Source organism: Falco cherrug, chromosome 2 (assembly GCF_023634085.1).
Source record: "Falco cherrug isolate bFalChe1 chromosome 2, bFalChe1.pri, whole genome shotgun sequence".
Lineage (NCBI taxonomy): Eukaryota > Metazoa > Chordata > Aves > Falconiformes > Falconidae > Falco > Falco cherrug.
Window position 1 is genome coordinate 74,625,322 of NC_073698.1, and position 15,470 is coordinate 74,640,791.

A 15,470-nucleotide genomic window follows, 5' to 3' on the forward strand; every position below is an offset into this window, starting at 1 on the left:
TATGCAGAAGATGCTAGTCCAGAAATGCTATGCTATTGAGGAATTTTGGTTTTAATCATAGTGGCTTGGTTCAGACTGTTTTAATTTATTTTCTGATGGGTGGTACTGTATTTATACTGAGTTTGGAATAATCTCCATATCTCATAAGCACTGTATCTTTTTGCTGCTCATTTTACATACTTCTTTTAGAAGAGACAGTGAATGGTGGTGCCTCTACAGAACAGATTTTCAGATTGAATACTCCAAGCCCATTTGGTTGCTCCTTATAAGGATGCTTCTCCACACTCTTGTTAAGCTCATTTTCCTCTAAACCCTTTAAAATTTTATGCTATCCATTTTGAAATAGGCAAACCAGAACTAAAAACAGCATTTAAGGTGCTGGCACACCAAGGATTCATAGTTGAATCAACGTATGTTGTCTGTTTTGTTTCTTCCTCTTCTAATGATTTCTAATATTTGGTTTGGGTTTTGGAAGCTCTTGAGCATATTGAGTTTTCATAGAATGATCTACTTCAACCCCAAGATCTTCCTCCAAAGTGATGATGGTCAACACAGAACTCATCCTTTCTTTTTCTGGAGTTTTTTCTGGATTTTTCCTCATGTCCATCACTCTGTATTAATCTACATGGACTTGCACATGCCTTTCTACACTCAGCTTCTTATGGTCTTCCTGCAATTCTTCACACACATCCCTGGTCTTTATTACCCTGAATAATTTAATACAATTTGAAAGACTTGTCTCTTCACTATTTGCTCCTCCTCTAAAATTACATGTTGAACACACATATCCCTGTTGAACTCCTGTGGTAACAGCCTCTACTAAGAAAATAAACATTTATGTCTATTTTCTGTCATAACATGCAATTTTGTATGAACATAATGGCATTTGTACTTATCCTTTGGGCTCAGCAGTGTCCTTAACAGCCTTAAGAATTTTGCTTTAAGCTTTCTAGAAATCCAAACAAACCATATAAACCCAAATCTCTCTCATCCACATGACAGTTGAGTTCAGTTAATCAAATCATTTTACTATGCAATTCACCTGCACAGTTGATTGACTTATATTTCTACTTGAGATTTACTGCCCAAAAGAGAATTCTTGTTCTCTAAGTAACTTTTCAGATGTTTGTCACTATTTTAATAATAGTATTACATGTCCAAAGGAATGTTGCAAGGAATTTGTTAATAAGAAGTCTTAAACCACTGCCAATTATAAAAGAAACTTATAAAATTTATAGGTGGAATGTTCAAAATTAATAAACATAAACAAATACATTTTTTAAAAAGGAAAAAGTCTTTAAAGCAAGGAGAGTGACAGTTTTCAAATAAAATTAGGAACTAAAGTGTTCAACAAAATTCTTATACATTTGGAAGGCTGTGTGTGGCTGTGCATGGCTGTGTGCACGTGCGTCGTGTACGAATAACAGACAGCACTGTATGTACAGTTCTTCATAACCCTGATTACAGTGTACTGGTAACTCTAAAAACTTAAGTAAATGACAATTATAAGGCGATCTGCACACATTTACTTGATGTCCATACCAGAAAAAGGAAACAATTACCCACTTTTAAAAGGCTGGTAACTTTCTGGCACTTCCTGACTAACTCTATAACTCATTTAGGCCAAACAATTAGGAAGATAAATATTTTTCTAGAAAAAAATATAACTCAAGCACCTCATACATCTATGTATAGTGAGAAAAGACTATTAAACTATCTCATATAAATTTTCAGTAATAGAAATTAAATCAAACCGTCTTTGAAAATGAAGAATTGCACCATCTTGAGAGGGTTTAATTATCCTTCTAAAGCCACTCTGCAGTGTTATTCAACATAAGAATTGTATGATTTATAGCACAGAGAGTCCAGTTTGAAAATTGGAACCGAATGTGAATGAAAGAAGTGACAGAAATATCTCTTGCTTGGTGTCCTGCAGGGCTTACAGAGGTCACACAGAAGTGCTGAGTCTGGTGATGGAACTACATTTATTTATTCCAAAACCGCATGGCTCAAATAAGTCCCTTGAATATACACGCATATATATAAATATAGTGAGGCTGTTTCCTTCAGAATGTGTGACTGTCTTAGAAAACTGTGACACTGATATACTAAGACACTAAAGATTGATTACACTCTCCTGAACCTGGTGTTTTATACCAAGCAGCATATGCATAACATTATCAAGCTGGAAATCTTTCTCATTCACCATTACCAGGCAGGATTATCAAAGATATAGATTAGTTATTATATTTGTCACTATCATGCATATTTTCCAGCCTTCTTTTATTAATGTACTGAGAAAAAAAGGAAAAATCAAACTGAAGGTCCCTTTTTTAAAGACAATTTTAACATGCACTCACAGAATTCTCTTAAAATTAAAATGCAGTGGTGAAAGACGGAAGGAATATGAAGAGTTTACATTTCTAATCAGTCTAAATTCAGACACAAAACGTTGGCCAGCTCTGTGAACCAGAGCTGAGCCTACTGGGTTTTATGACTGTGGGGTCATAAAAATGACCAGGACGCCTTGATTTTCAACATCCTTACTCGTAAAAGCATATTTATTTGTAAGTGTGCACAAAACACCATCTTCAATATCAGTCACTGGTCAGTGACTGCATCAAAAGAGTGTGTCATTTACCTTCTTTCTCTGAAAATGAAATAGCAAGTTTATTTATCAAGGAGAATACTGCATAGGAGGGAGCAGGAGCTGCCTGCTGGCTTGACTCTGAAGACTCACCACTGGCAGTAGCTTTCCCTACCAAGAGTCTGCGGTCTGTCATGAGATTTTCCTAAAGTAAAAGCCCTCTTGCCTGTAAGTAATGCTATTGCAGCCTGGCAGAAAGTCTCAATGAAATCTATCAAAGAAACCCATAGAAAATTACTTCCAGCGTTCCAGCCTACACACCAGCCTTTTTCCCAGCGAGAGGCTGAGGGCAGGGCGAGCAGCATGCACCGAGGGAGAGTGCCAGTGGGAGAAAGGCGTCTCATGCACCAGTGCTGGGACTGGAAAGGAAGGAGCTGCGAAAGCACTATGCAACGGCTTCCTGAAAATGCCCTGAGCGAGCACACTGACCTCTCATACAGTGCCTATCCATGTTCCACCAGGTAACAGGCTTTCTGCTTATTTGTTTTCCTCATTCCATTGGTAGATTTCATCTAAAAGTAAGTTACTTCAAACATCTACTCCTCTAAAATGTCAAACAGTGTCAAAATCACATCCATCACAAATTGTGAATCATCTTCACATCAGACATTCAGGTCTGACTCATTTGCCCGCAGCAGGGATAGCATTCTTTATCGCCAAAGTCCCTGTAATGGGAAAGCCCATCAGTGAATGGACAGGACTGACTGTGAGCTACGCATAAGTCTCCCTTGCAAGTCCAAATTCACCTAACATCCACACTTATTTCAGAGTTTATGCCTATATACAAACATAGGGTGAAAACATTTCTAGAACAGAGCACACTTGCCGTCAGATTTTTGAGGCTTAAATCTTTGCTCGCGTGGCCTGAAGCGGAATGTGCCAACACATCCCTGTGTGCCAGCAAGTATTTTAAGCTTACTCTGGACACTCAGGAGCAACAGTTAGCAACAAGGATGGAAGGTCATTGCATTTAATGTGCTTTTGAGACTGTTTTAATCTTGCAGTTGGAACAAAGCCTGAGATGTTCCGTTCTTCTGACAGGGCCTCTGCTCTGAAGAATTTCACAGGCAAAGAAGATGGCTGTGGCTCACCAGGCTCAGTGTTTAGGTCAGAGTTTACCTGAAATAATTGAATCAGTTGAAAATCTTATTTATCAAATGCTTCCTATAATTAATTCCATTAATTTACATTTGTAGACATTCATAATGCAAAGATTAAGGTTGGTACGATCGAAGAGTGAATGGAAGTGTTTGTGTCTGTAAGCACCAGAAGAAAAAGCAGACCAAAGAGCTACAAGAATCCCCCTTATTGAAAATAAAGGACATTTTTCCAGGACACTGTTCCTGTGTTGTTTATGTCAAGGCACAGAGGACTTGCCAGCAGATGACTATGCACTGTGCCACCAGGAGGATAACATCCAGATTGCAGCATATCACCCATACCATTACTTTTCCCGTTAACCCACCCAGAAAATAGGATATAGGCATAGCCTATATACTCCAGACAAGTAAAAACATACTGAGAGCTGATGACTCCTAAAGGGCATAAAAGATCTGTCCATAAACTAGCCTGTCATCTCCAACCAAGAGGAACCACAGACACAGGCTAAGAACTCAGTAGCTGTCATACCTTTTCCCACGCTGCACACCAGTGATGCTCAGCAGAGCACGTGAGTGCACACATCTTCGTGGTTGTGAGAGCATGGGTGTGTGAGTGAATGGGATGTATGAGGGGGTGACTGTGAGCTGAAAAAAATCAGCTTATTTGGAGATTTTGTAATTAAATATCACCTTCCCTTTCCCAAAGATCTCACATTGAATTTTGCTGCATGAAATACCCTAAAAATTAAGTGGTATAAAATAAGTCTTCAAAAAAGCAATGTTCTATGCTTCCATGACCTATGCAATTGCCTTTTTGTTTTCCCAAGTACATTTTTGCAGTCCATCTTAAATATGAAAAGCAACTTCTTTAGTGAAATATTAATGCTGACATCATTAGCTATGTCTAGCTACATTAGCTACATCTAGCATCTAGCTACATACAGCAGCATCTGCTTGCATTTTGCAGATGCTTGGTTTTGACACATCTATTAAAATATGCATGAGTAAGCGGTATTCTGCATTACACCTGTATGATTCCAGGGCAACTCCATTAGTATTACTGACTGCACCAGACTAAAGATGCTATGGCTATCATGCTCTTGTTTCTTGTTTGTTGTGGGTTGTACTTTTTTTTAGATGTGTATACAAAATCTTAGAGAGCGCACACTCTGTATAAAAGCTAAATAAAACGGCATCACCACCTTGCTAGTCTACTATGAAATACCAACCTTCAGTGACCTTATGGTATAAAAGTTCCAGTGGTTTAGGTAAAAAAATCTCGTTAAAGAAAGACGAAGGGAAGAAAATGTAGCATTTAAACATATGAGTATTCAAGAAGTTACAGACAGATTTAGTAGACACATTAGTGCATATATATAGTACAGAAAGCTTTAAAAAATAGGAAAAAAGTCTCAATAATATTGTCTGTAGTAGAGAGAAGAAATTGTGAAATCAGGACATTTTTGAAGTTCCTACAGAAATTCACCTATCCTAACGTTAGATGTCTTAGTCTAATACCCAGAGAAGGGCAACGGGGCTGGTGGAGGGTCTGGAGCACAAGGCTTATGAGGAGCAGCTGAGGGAACTGGGATTGTTTATTCTGGAGACAAGGAGGCTCGGGGGGGACCTTGTTGCTCTCTACAACTACCTGAAAGGAGGTTGCAGGCAGGTGTGGGTAGGACTCTTCTTCCAGATAACAAGTGACAGCACAAGAGGAAACAGCCTCAAGTTGCATCAGGGTAGGTTTAGATTGAATATTAGGAAAAATTTCATCACTGAAAGGGTGGTCAAGCATTGGAACAGGCTGCCCAAGGAGGTGGTGGAATCAGCACCCCTGGAAGTGTTTAAAAATGCATACATGCAGTGCTTAGGGACATGGTTTAGTGGTGGACTTGGCAGTTAATGGTTGGACTTTGAGATCATCTTAAAGGTCTTTTCTAACCTAAATGATTCTATGACTCTATACACTCTATATTAGGAATGGAGGAAAGCAGGCACCTCCAGAAGGTGAGTTGTCCAGCCCATCTTAGACATGAACCTCTCTGGGTATTTATTTTCTTGCCTTGCCTATAAAGGTCCCCTACAGTGACAAACTGAGAAGTAAATGTGCAATGTTTACATGGATAAAGTTATAAGGGCTTCCTCTGCCCTTATAACACAGATCACCCCCCACAACACATTGGAATACTCCTTCAAGGCTTTCATTAGTTTTCCTCTCAGTGAACATGTGTACCCTAATGTTGAAGCATAGTCCACCCCCAGTAATAAGATAACAAACTATTTTTGTAATATCCATATTTTTAAGTTTTTTTCATGACCTTACTGTTTACTTCTTATATAAGGTAGTTCAACTCTTCCAAGTTCTGCAGAAAAAAAAAATCCTATCCACTGTTCTTCAAGATCTTGCAAAGCAAAACATAAATCAAACCTTTATTTGTGCTAAATGCCAGCAAAAGTATCTCTTACCTTCCCCTGCCATATCTTTACTTATGCTGGAATGAAAATAATCCTTAAAAGAAAAAAAAATTACTTTCCAAAACAAAAAGTATATTAATATTAACAAAATAATGACTTTACCTATTATAACGTGCATGCCAAGTCTTGCCAAATGCTTCACAGTTTGGTAACCAATTCCTTTAGCCCCTCCAGTCACTATAGCAACCTTTCCATTTTGTGTAGGGAAAACTATATGAAGAAAAAAAAATAACAAACAAAAAAAAAGATTAGTTCACAATAGTAACGCAATTAAGAAGTTAAGAAGTATTTTAAAGACGTATATACTTAGCAGACCACTCAAGCCAGGCCAGTAAACAATCTCAGAAGCAGACTCTGTATGGAAATAAAAACTATTGAGCATCTGCCATTATTTACTGCGCTATAATTTTCCAGTATTAACAGATCACAAAAGACTGAGGTTGATGACACAAAAGACAAGCACCCAGTTTAGGAAGTTTCCCATTTCTATTTGCATGCATGTCATCATACTGCAGCAATCTGGCCTTTAAAATTTTCACCTTAACTTTGTTACAGAGCAAGGTGACAGCTGTTACAAGTCAGCTCAGGGATGGTTTACTCCATGCATACAGGGAAAAAAAATTAATTATCAGCAGCACGATATCCTGAAGACTTCTTAAATGATGAAGGACAGGACAGTAGCATCAGGGAAATAGCAAACAGCTCAGCCACAGATGACATCTCTAAAGGGCAGGAGCCAGCTGACCTAATTTACCTGCATAACCGAGCACTCTCCCCATTGAAAATCACAGGGTCCTGCCCCCAGATAAGGAGGGAGCAACTCTCTGCATGAAAACCCCCAACAACTTTTCCCACCCATCCCATCCCTCTCCTGCAGAAGCCAGCACCCCTGATGCCCGCAGTCGGCCCCAAACCACCTGCACCCCAACAAAAGCTCCTTAACCCAGGGCAACGTGCAGCCCAGCAGGCAGGGCTCATTCCTCAAAGGCCCTCTGCTAGGGGATGCTTAGACCTACGGCCTGTGTCCCCAGGCAGCCCTTTGACCACCAAATGAGCCAAAAAGTGGCTGGGATGGCCCCAGCAGGGCGGCCACCATCCTGACTGTGAGCTCTCATGTCAGCTGTGGGTTGCCCACCGCATCTCTCCAGGATGGAGGGAGCCCTCCCACCAAAGGAGAGCAAAGGCATTTTAATCTAACTGCTTGTGGAACGCACAAATTAGGTCAAATATCAAATATGATTTTTTTATGAGGTGGCGAATCTTTCATGTGAAGTACCATGTGGTCTTCAGGTGACCAAGGTGAATTTCTGTTTGCTTTTTAGAAGAAGCTGCTAGGTATCTGTACGGAGAAAACGGCGCTGAATATTTTATCTTGCCATGGTGCAGTGTCCATAGGCAAAATTACAGATAAAAAAATGTTAAAAAGACTTTCATCTATCAAAGGACTTTCAATTTTGATTTCTAGGTTTTTAGGGGATTGCTTTGTCATACAACATGAACTCATATTTTACATGGTTATGAAAGACAGAACTGGTGCTGGCACAAGCCGCTTCCTTCACAGTAACTTCAAAAAGGACCCAGATTTCACCTTTTCTGAAACACATAGTTCTTTCCAGCACAATTCAACATGAATTTCTGTTCTCTTCAGGTAATGACGTGATTCTTCCCATCCATGCAGAGTGAGAATTGGTTGCAACTATCTGAAAGTTAATTCCTGTTACAGTGATAGACATGCATGTAGGTTTCCTCATACATATAAGTTGAGCTAAATAAAACTTTCGCAAGAGCTTTCCCAAAGGGCTTCAGTTTAGTTACAAGCAGTCCGCAATTTCCACCAAAAATACTTTTCATAACAAACTCTAAATAAAATGCCCACTTTCTTTTCAATAGTTAAGCCTCAAAACTAAAGCTAGACCTGACACTAAACACTTGGGTAAGTCGTCCACTCGGGGTAGTATTTTTTAATTGCTTATTACTTTACCAGACTCGGCCCTTTTAGATTATGTTTTCCTGGTCTGTTCTCTGTCAGTGAAGCAGAAAACAAAAGGAAAAAAATACATTTTTGGAGTTTTTGAAAATGCAGACTGGAAATAAAGACTTTAAAGAGGAAGAAAAATGAATGTTCTTAGTGTGAAACAAGTTGTCACCTCTATGTGAACAGTCTTTGTGCCTCAGCATGACCAAATACACTTGAAATTTGTCAAGGACATACAATGTCAAGTCCTTTCAGCCATGGAGTGAAAAATCATTGCCTGAATGATTTGCGTTCATAAAAAGGGGGACCAGTACATGCCCACTGTTCAACATTTTAGAACACATGAAAACAAGAGCACATTGCCTTGTACCAAAGGTGAATTGAGAGGAGACACGACTGTCTCATAACGGGGAACACAGCAATACTCTGCAAGACGGCAGACAAATCTGAAACAAACTATTTTTTGAGCTTTTGTTAGGTCAAAAAGTTCAAGTTAACATTTTTCTAGTGAAAAATGAATTCTTGCAAAGCAATTCCCTCTTCACTCAGTCGAGCCCATGCTGCAAGAGCCATTCTAAGGCCTCTCCCGAGGGGTCGAACAGCTTTAAATCTATACAGGGAGCACTGGCATTGCCTTGGTGTTAAAGCGGGAAAGGCCATTTCTGGCCATGACAGATACTTGTGTGAATTTTGCATGTGACAACTGCATATGTACTTGTAAAGAAAACGTCAGCTAGAAGGCGAAAATGTGATCTGAAGTCCACTAAGCAATTTTTTTTTAAAGTTTAGTTAATCCAATCATAAACTACATTGAAAATTCTGCTGATACAATAACGCGAGTTGCACAAAGGAGAGGCTTGCTTCCTCCCCAGAACTCTTTCTCCCCATTTATCCTTCATCCCCTTTCACCTGTGCATTTCGGTATAGAATCTGGAGAAACAAGGAAAATGAAGTCATTTCCATTTTTGTTTATTTCACTATAGCTGAAAAAACATACTCCAACACCAACAAAAGGAATTTGTTCAAGAGAAATTGCTTTCCTTTAGGCCTCTCACCACACTGCCAACCTGACATTTGGATTTTGCATGTTGCATACTGGTGCTGCCACTCATTTCCATTACTGCACCACTATAGCTACCTATTGAATAAGAAGTGACATTTCAGTGCAAAATTAATTCACTTAGAAGAAATGGATGAAAGAAAAGGAGAAAAAGAAGTCAGGACTGGGGAAGGCGCAATAACACGAAGGAAAAATGGGAAGTCAGAAGAGCAAAGCGGTAACAGGTACCACAGCGGTGAAATGGCGCTTAGCACAGGACAATGAAAGAAAATGCCTGGTCCTACCCTGTCCATGAGGACTGCAAAGAACAGGACAATTTTTGGTCCCAGCAGCCACTCAAATCAGGTACATTACGAACCTGCAATGAAGAGCAGGACAGATGCACAGACTCCACTGCAGAGATGCATTCAGCAAGATCCTATATTACAGAGAGCTTTAAAACAGGCCTGTTTGTGGCAGCTAGCTCCAACGGGCTAAGGAAGCACCCAGGGAGGGAGAAATGAGGGCTGCAGACACATAGATGAATGGCCAGTATCCATTTTATTTACAGCAGGTACAGTATACAGCTTCTACATAGCATGGTTTTGAATAGACACAACACTGCATGTCACATCTCAGTGTATCAGCTCACTGCAGCCAAACAGGAAAGACAAAGAGGAAAAACTGAAACACATCTTTCAGAGCTGGGGGCGGGGGGGAGGAAAAAACAAAACAAAACAAACAAAAAAAACCCCAACAAAATAACCCCATCAATTAATTCTTAACTTTTATTTTTATTAACCTTAATTTTAATCTGCATAAAAGGTGTACTGTTTCCACCGAGACAAATACCTTAATGTAAAATGAATCTCCATGAAAATGAGACACTGTTGGTTCTTACACCGATAAAAGTGGTCAAGATCAAATCCAGGCTGCATGTGTAAGCCAGCGGCAACTACAGTGAAAGGCAGGCTCTTGGTGCCCTGTTCCCACTAGAACTCTGCTGTTGGGTAGAGTTTGCAAAACACTCACCTTTTCAGTGTGAAAACACCTCTTCCATGACGAAACTTAACATCGAACTTTCAAAGCAGACCTGGGCTCTGCCTGGTGCTCCAGCAGATACTGTTTATTTTGGGTGAGAGGTTGAGGAGCAAGCGTGGCCGGAGGCTGAGAGCCCTCCAGGCAGGAGGCAGCGAAGACTCACTGGCTTTGCCACACTGGGGATTTTCCCTCTGGTGCTTCTTGCACCTCATTTAAAACATCCTAGCTCTGTCTCTGCCTCTACTCCTGGTAAGTAGGCAGATACTGATCTCAATTACACAGGCGTAATGCCAGTGCTCTCACCGTGGGACAAGAGAACCGTACAGTCCTGCTGCTAATGAAATCCCATGACCAAGCTGTTCATTTCCCTTTGTGTTCGGCGAAGCCAGCCTGCAGTCCCTAAGTGCTACTTTATCACGCTGAAGTCTGAGAGAGGCTTCTCCCGGGGTGCAGGTTCTGCCTGTATCCCAACATATTTGGAAGAAATAAGCCTGTCTACTTTGCAAGCGGATTAAGCTAAAGCAGAAAAATAAGGCAGATTTAGTCTGTAATAAATATGTCCAGATGTAAAGCTGTTTTAAAATAATTGTTGTCCTTTTAAATATACTTCTCCTTAATCCAAAATAACTTCCATGCACATCCTAGCACAAAGCTGAAACTATGAAGAATTTAAGGCAATTCTGTAAATTTTTACAATAGCAATTTTTAAGGGGCTGTCAAGATGTTCCTGCAACTGCCAAGACCACCAGAAATAAAACAGACCGTAGGCTCGTATCAATGACCACCTCCATATCGATGACCAGCTCCTGCTGGCAAAACTTCAGCTCTGGGGTAGGGATGGGGTTAATTGAAGTAGCCAAATCAACACAGGCATTAAACGTTGTTCTTCGCAGAAACATACCATGTGAACACAGACAATGCAAAAGCTCAGAAGAGCTCCCCTTAAGAGCTGCTTGCTTTGGCATTCTGTGATCTTTACAACACAGCCCGGTTAAGGCCCAAAAAAGGAAGAAAAAGGTATTATTAAAGCTTTATTAAAAGTAAATGACATCAAATTTTTACAAAGTTCCATCTCCTACCCTATTAATCTAGCATCTGCATTGTGGAACATTCTGAGTCACATGCACATTAAAATGTAATATCTTTATATTATTCTCTTCATCAAATCCTCTTTCTAAGACATTGGAGGCCAAAGGCAGAATTTAGATTGTCTGAATCAGTCTCCAGTCCTCATCAGGCAAGAAAGACAAGTGCTGCTGAAGGCATCCAAAGAGCTGGTCAGAGGAGCCACCCAAGAGGCACCACACTGGGACCTGCCTGCACCTCCCGAACTGGGCACACAGTGTAGGGACTTTGGTGCCATTTGCACTGAAGAGACCCCTGCAGACAAATCCTACCAGTTAATTTTTTCCTTCCTCCTATACCTGAATAATTTACATGCAAATATTATGCCTGAAGGTAACGGGGAGAACCACAGGTGGGGGGAAAAGATATAATGAAAAAAAGAAAAGAAGCCCCAATGAATATTTAGTTTGGTGACCGAACAACAAGAGCCAAGTTTGGAGCTGTTCCCATACAGCAACACCAAGTGAGAAAAAGAAAGCAAACTAATTGTCAGTCCTCATCTAATGCCACAGGACAAGGCACCATCGAGTTTTTATAGTTGGCTGAAGAATTCATATAGCTCAGTCTACCACAGAATTATTCTCCACAAAAATCTCTTTTTCCTTGATTTACATGGTGGTGATGCTGAGATTATAGCCATTAACATCCCTTTCAAAGCAAATGTAGAAAAATGATTCATTTGCTACTCCAAGAGGCAACCAGTAGACTGCTGGGGAATCCACGCAGCTTTCAGCAACAGCCTTCAGTGTGTTAGATGTTACAGTCACATCTCTGTAAACTTCTGTTTTGGCAGAAACTGGGTAAACAGAGCCCAGACTCAAAAAGTCACCCCAGCACTATCCTAACAGAAGAAAATTTCTGGTACTCAAGTCCTGAGGAATAAACCACACAATGTTTTTTCTCATACAGCACCAGCTTTCACCAGTGGAAAAGCTGCATGTCCTAAGCATGTCGTAAGCCTGTGCAGATGATCTTTCAATTGCAAATGGTCTTTCCAAATTTGCACACCAAAATATTTTCTGCCTCTGCTGCTTCCTATCACTTTCCTAAGGAACATCAAAATGCAATCAAGATGGAAGGCCTTTGAGGCTGGAAACCAGGTAGGTCACAACCAGCCTGACTTGTCCTTCTGTGAAGAGGTATCCTGCTGGTTTCAGCAACTGAGGCCATCACACCTTCACTGATGAACAACTGTCATGTGCACATGCAGATCCACTGGCATATGACCAACAGGTCCATGTACCTCAAATCCTTGGGCACATTGTGTAAGGGTGATTTATTTGCCCAGGGAGAGCATTTGTTCTAATTCTGCACCAGCTAGGTGATGAGCCTCCTAGCTTTTGTCTTACTTTACTTCTGTAGAAGTGGAGTCGGGAATTATGAGCAAATGGAGGTACCAGAGACAGGATGGTCCTGGAATCACTCATGGGAAGGGAAAGGTGTTGAAGAACCAGAACAGCAGGAGAAACCAAACCATGGAAATGTGTCCCTTACCCTACAAACGCATAGTATCTCAAGGTGTTATTAATGGAACAGCAGCAGCCAGATGGCTGTAAGAATTTCAGCAGCCAGGGGAAGACCTAATTTAAGAAGCCTCCCACACACCCATCAATAGAGAAGACAGATTGTTAACAACCACTCGCAAAACCACAGCAAAACCCCTGGCATCCGTAAGACCAAGTTTTCTGTTTAACCATTGCATAAGGTGCACACAAGTCCTAAAACACTGCATGCCAACAAACAGTAGCTCACACTTACCCACACTGGAAATTCATAGAAGCTCCATCCCCTGTATTTCAGGCAGGGATATCCAACACGGGAACACACATGCAGCCCGTGCCTGTGAAGCAGGCATTTCCACAATACAGCAGAGCTCTCACACACACGCAGCATGGACAGTCACTGGACCAGCAGCAGCAATTTGTCTGGGCTCCCTGGACACCTGGAAACCCAAGCAGTGCCGTGACTCAAGCCAAGGCACCACATATCTAGCAAGCCTGGACAAATGGCTAAAGTGTACGAAGGCAGCAAATGACACAAAAGCAGAGGAGCTGACAGCTACGCCAACAGAAAAGCAGCATACTCACACAGCCAAGGAGCTAATGTGTATCCTCATCCCTTCCTGGCCTCATCAACATAGGAACAAGTCATATCTCTCCAGAGTTAGCACTAAACATCTGCTGAGCCAGACTAATGATTTTTTTTTTTTAATTGCCAATGAAAACAATTTTAAAAACGCCAAACATTTAATTCTGCTGTAAGTTTATAGCATTTGTTTAGCTTTTTGAAAAGCATGCCAGCTTGCTTGTAGGGACAAAGTGATAACATTTGCAGGCAAGATGTCAAGCCCTTCACAGAAGCCAGATACAAGATCCCAAAATCAATTCCAGGACTCATCCCCAGATATCTCATTCAACACAGGAGAAAGTCATACTATAGGATTAATAAGCAGAATAGCTCCTCCTCCTCTTATTTTTCAACTCATGAACACACTGGGGAGCCTTGGGAGGTATTAGATAGCAACAAGTATTATTAGAGTTCACTATCCCCAGACCGAAGTTCCAGTATCCACAGCAAGACCTAACTATAGTAGAAGAAATTCACATATTAGAAAAGATGCAAGACAACCTGGTGCAATATTAACAAGAAAGATGTGATGGCAGCATTACAGTACTGGAAGAAATATTTTTTTGCTAAAGAAAAATAATGACACTCTAAATAAGGCAGCTTTTCAGAGCAACAGTTTTTGGCACTCAAAAAGCCAGGTCCTGTGATAAGAGATCTTTCTTGCGAAAATGGGAAGCGGGGTGGAAAGCTGCATTAAAAATCTCATTTGCAAGACACATCTATCTGCATTTCTTGTGGTGATTCCTGGAAAGACAGGATAAATACCGATAAAGGGAGAAGTGGGGGGGGAACACAGGGTGTGGAAGGGGAAGCAGAAGAGAGTGTTAAGACTCTCAAAGACACAGGAAAATATTTTTATTGTCAAAGAGGTTATTTTTGAATGCTTCAGCCCCCCTCACCCTCTCTTCGCTTACCCCCCGACTTCCAACTATTTAGCTGAAAGAGACACATCACTAAGCAACTTAAGACACCTGAATCATAAATCTTTGCATGGTGTTATTGTCCTCAAGGCAAAAAAAAGTCCAATGAGGTGACCTGCACAGACAGCTTGGCCTCCTGCTACTTATGGGTGCAAATCAACTGTGGTTTGGTGCGGGGAAGATGGTGTAAGCCAAGGCACTGTAACCACAGACTGGTAGAAAGGTAAGCTATGGCTACTGCCAAAGTCATCCGAAAAATACTTCCTCTGCGCTTGCTCATGTATTTTCAGTGCCCTGTTCTCTAGAGTGTGTGACTGGACTTTGCAAGTGAAGAAGTCCTGCCTGGTTATGAGAGCCAAGGGAAGCTGCATTTTCACACATCTTTCGGCTGGACCCTGAGTTCTTTTGGTTTATTTGTCAAATAGAATCCTCAGTAATATTGATCCTGGGCTTTGTGATGCTGCTAGACTTGGCAGAAGAGCTGCACAGACAAAAAGGTAACTGCAGTTTTCGAAAACAATATAGGTGGCAATTTTCTGAACTGGTTTATGCTGTCTTTGCTCTGACTGCGAAGAATCTCTTCCTCCAATAAACCCGACACAGACCTTCTGTATCATGCCCATTGACCACACCAAAAAAAGCTGAATGTTGCCCCCCGCCCAAGAAAGCAGAGGCTGAGAATGGAGAAAACTAAAGAGGATGGTTAATATGGGAAGATTTCTTGCCATTTCTGAATTGGCTTTCTCTAAGACAATGGGAAACAAGGCTGCATTGAAAAGTGGTTTGATTAAGTATATATCTGAGCTTTTTACCATACAAGTTCAGGCTGATTTTGACAGAGAGATATTAGGAAATTTGATCCCAACGAATATGGAGCTGCCCTAAGGTGAAAGAAAGCAAAAGTAGAAGGGAGGGTGCAGTTCCCGAGTCCTAAATCTCACTTCTGGCCATGTTTGCCATTCTCGGGTACTTTGTTCCCTTAGCCAAAACTCATCTAAAGATAAGAGATTTGAATCTAATT

At 40.9% G+C, this 15,470-nt stretch overlaps 1 protein-coding gene across 2 annotated transcripts in view; it reads right to left on the reverse strand.

Annotated features, from left to right (window-relative positions):
- DHRSX (dehydrogenase/reductase X-linked) overlaps positions 1-15,470 on the reverse strand; it is a 169,549-nt gene that overhangs the window by 123,776 nt on the left and 30,303 nt on the right. For both annotated transcript variants that reach the window (XM_055701347.1, XM_055701346.1), the window contains exon 2: positions 6,325-6,432. In XM_055701347.1, coding sequence (XP_055557322.1) covers positions 6,325-6,432 — 108 coding nt within the window. The remainder of the gene's footprint in view (positions 1-6,324; positions 6,433-15,470) is intronic.